The sequence below is a fragment of the Palaemon carinicauda genome, chromosome 4 (genome assembly GCF_036898095.1).
Source record: "Palaemon carinicauda isolate YSFRI2023 chromosome 4, ASM3689809v2, whole genome shotgun sequence".
NCBI lineage: Eukaryota > Metazoa > Arthropoda > Malacostraca > Decapoda > Palaemonidae > Palaemon > Palaemon carinicauda.
In genome coordinates, this window is record NC_090728.1 from 51,404,282 (window position 1) to 51,406,781 (window position 2,500).

A 2,500-nucleotide genomic window follows, 5' to 3' on the forward strand; every position below is an offset into this window, starting at 1 on the left:
AGCCAAAGGACAGTGACATTACCCTATCGAGCAGGACAATGCCCCAGGACTAAGGAGGGCCTGGAAATGGCTGCTGAAGACTCATCAGATAGATCTACTGTATAGGTTCCCGAAAACCCCACAGCCTTAGCTCACAAGGATCGTGAGGTTGCAGCGACCAAAGGAACTAAGGAGTTTGAGCGGGACTCGAACTCCAGTCTGGCGATCACCAGTAAAGGAACGTTACCACACAGGTCACTTTTGTTGTTACAAGTCAAGCTGCAACCTTAATTTTAAAATAGGGATGATACAAGCCCTAGACCCACAATGGTTAAAGCAGTACAGCGATGATTAGAAACAAAGAACTAAAGAATAAAAAGTGAAAGAGAAACAAGTAAAAATAAACAAATTACCATTAACGACAGTGTTAAACTAACAAGGAACTAATTAATTACGAAACCAGACATATTGTAACTTCCTCAAACTAAAGATAATTTGCGCCAAGTTTAAACTTTCGGAGTTCCATCTATTCAAATACCAAATTGGGAAGTCCATTCAAACTTAAAGAAAAATTATCATTGAAAAGATCTATGTTGAGAGGGTTTAATGTTCTTGACCTACTAAAATTATACAGGAAGCTTTTATTTTGGTTTTACTTCATCCCCGATAGTTTATGAGATATACTAACAGTATCTAGATTTCTGTTGAGATTCGGCAAACATGCTTATATTCAGGCGATGGGATCGACACAAAGAGAGTAGCATCATCTACATAAGGAATAGAAATGTCTTCAAAGCCAAGCCACATATCATGTGTATAAATTACATAAACAAAACACTGCTGAGGAAAACCAGAGATTTCATTCCTGTGGTCCCTATAGTACCCATCAACAACCAAATTAGTTAACTTTTATCAAAAACTAAATAAAAATACTATAAATACATCAACTCCCATTCGTTTGAGTTTGAAAAGAAGGGCTTCGTTATTAACATGATCAAAAGCAGCACGAATGATAGTACGAGCTCTTTGATCAAAATCAAGGTATTTCTGGAAAATAATAGAAATTGCCAGAAGAGCACCACAAACAGGCCCTAACGAAAGTCAAACAGCAATTTAGGGATCAGACCATTACATTGAGCATACGCATATAGACTTTTCACATCAACGATAATATAGATGCTATAACTACCTTATGATAGAAAATATGAGCTCACAGGTTTTATGTTGTAACAGAAAGCGAAAGAAAGGACTCTTTCACTCAGTTCACAGAAACAGTGACTAAAACGGTGCAATTATAAAATAACTAGTTAGGCCATATGAAAAGAAGGATGAAGGACTACAGTTTATGAATTGCTAAGATTACACCATACGGTTGGACACAAGAGTCCCTGGCAAACCTCACTCCGAAGATTTGCACCCTTTCACACCCTTACTTCGCAGAGAGTTACCAAACAGATAGCGGTAGGCGGGGCTATACATAGAAACACTACGTGCAGGTGTGGCTTGGTGCTCTTCTTCAGAGTGAGGTGTACCAGGAATTTCTGTGTCCAACTGTACATAGGATACTAAGAACGGATTTGACAAGGTACTAAGACAGCAGTCATAATTCTGGCAGCATTTTTTTTTTTTCGTGATACCTAGTTTACAACCCCTTTACAAAATACCGTTTACCATGGAAAAATAATAGTATTAAGTAAATCAGCAGAAGAGCTCACAGTCAATAATGAAGATTGAAGTAGGGGGATATTAAAATGGATAACTATGATCATGCGTCAACTGGTTTAACACCTTACCTTTATGGCACTGTATAGGCTTATAATTCCCATTGGATTGGCAATCAAGAATCGGTATGCTATTGTTCTCCATGTTGGCATCTTGCATCAGCATCTCCCTCTCTCGCTTACACGAAGGTTTGGGTCCTGTTTCAAGTAAATTTCTTTAGAAATAAATGGATATTTAACAGAAAGCAAATGAATAATCATTATTATATATAGTCTTGAATAGATAAATTTAAAGTATTTCAGCGTTATATGTGATCATGAAGGAAATGAATATAGAATAATAATAATAATAATAATCATAATAATAATAATAATTGGAAATGTGCCGAAGCCAGATAATGCAGGTGTCATTAATGAAAAATGCATTAAATGAATAATCATAAGTTATCTGCTATCAGATTACTTATCAATAAATAAAAAAGGGGCGTTTTATTTCTATAAATCTTGCTTAACAGAAATATTACTAAATAAATATTTATGCAAATTTATTACTATTTATTTTTGAGAACTGAATAAAAATGTTATGCTTACTTTTCGTTCTGTTTCTTTAACGCAAGTTCTTCCCTTTTTACATTTCTTCTCTGAAAATAAAATAGTTAAAAAAACTGCTTAAAACAAAGTTTGTATAATGCATAAAATAACCATCATTCCTAAACTTTTTTTTATTATTAACTTGTATACGCAACCCGTCAGAAATGACGTCTAAATATTTAGATAGATATGCACATACACGCACACAC

At 34.9% G+C, this 2,500-nt stretch overlaps 1 protein-coding gene across 1 annotated transcript in view; it reads right to left on the minus strand.

The window, feature by feature from the left end:
• The window catches only part of magu (SPARC related modular calcium binding-like protein magu), a 159,412-nt gene that overhangs the window by 29,003 nt on the left and 127,909 nt on the right, over positions 1-2,500 (minus strand). Inside the window, 2 exon segments of the mRNA XM_068371690.1 lie at positions 1,773-1,898; positions 2,270-2,341. Coding sequence (XP_068227791.1) covers positions 1,773-1,898; positions 2,270-2,341 — 198 coding nt within the window.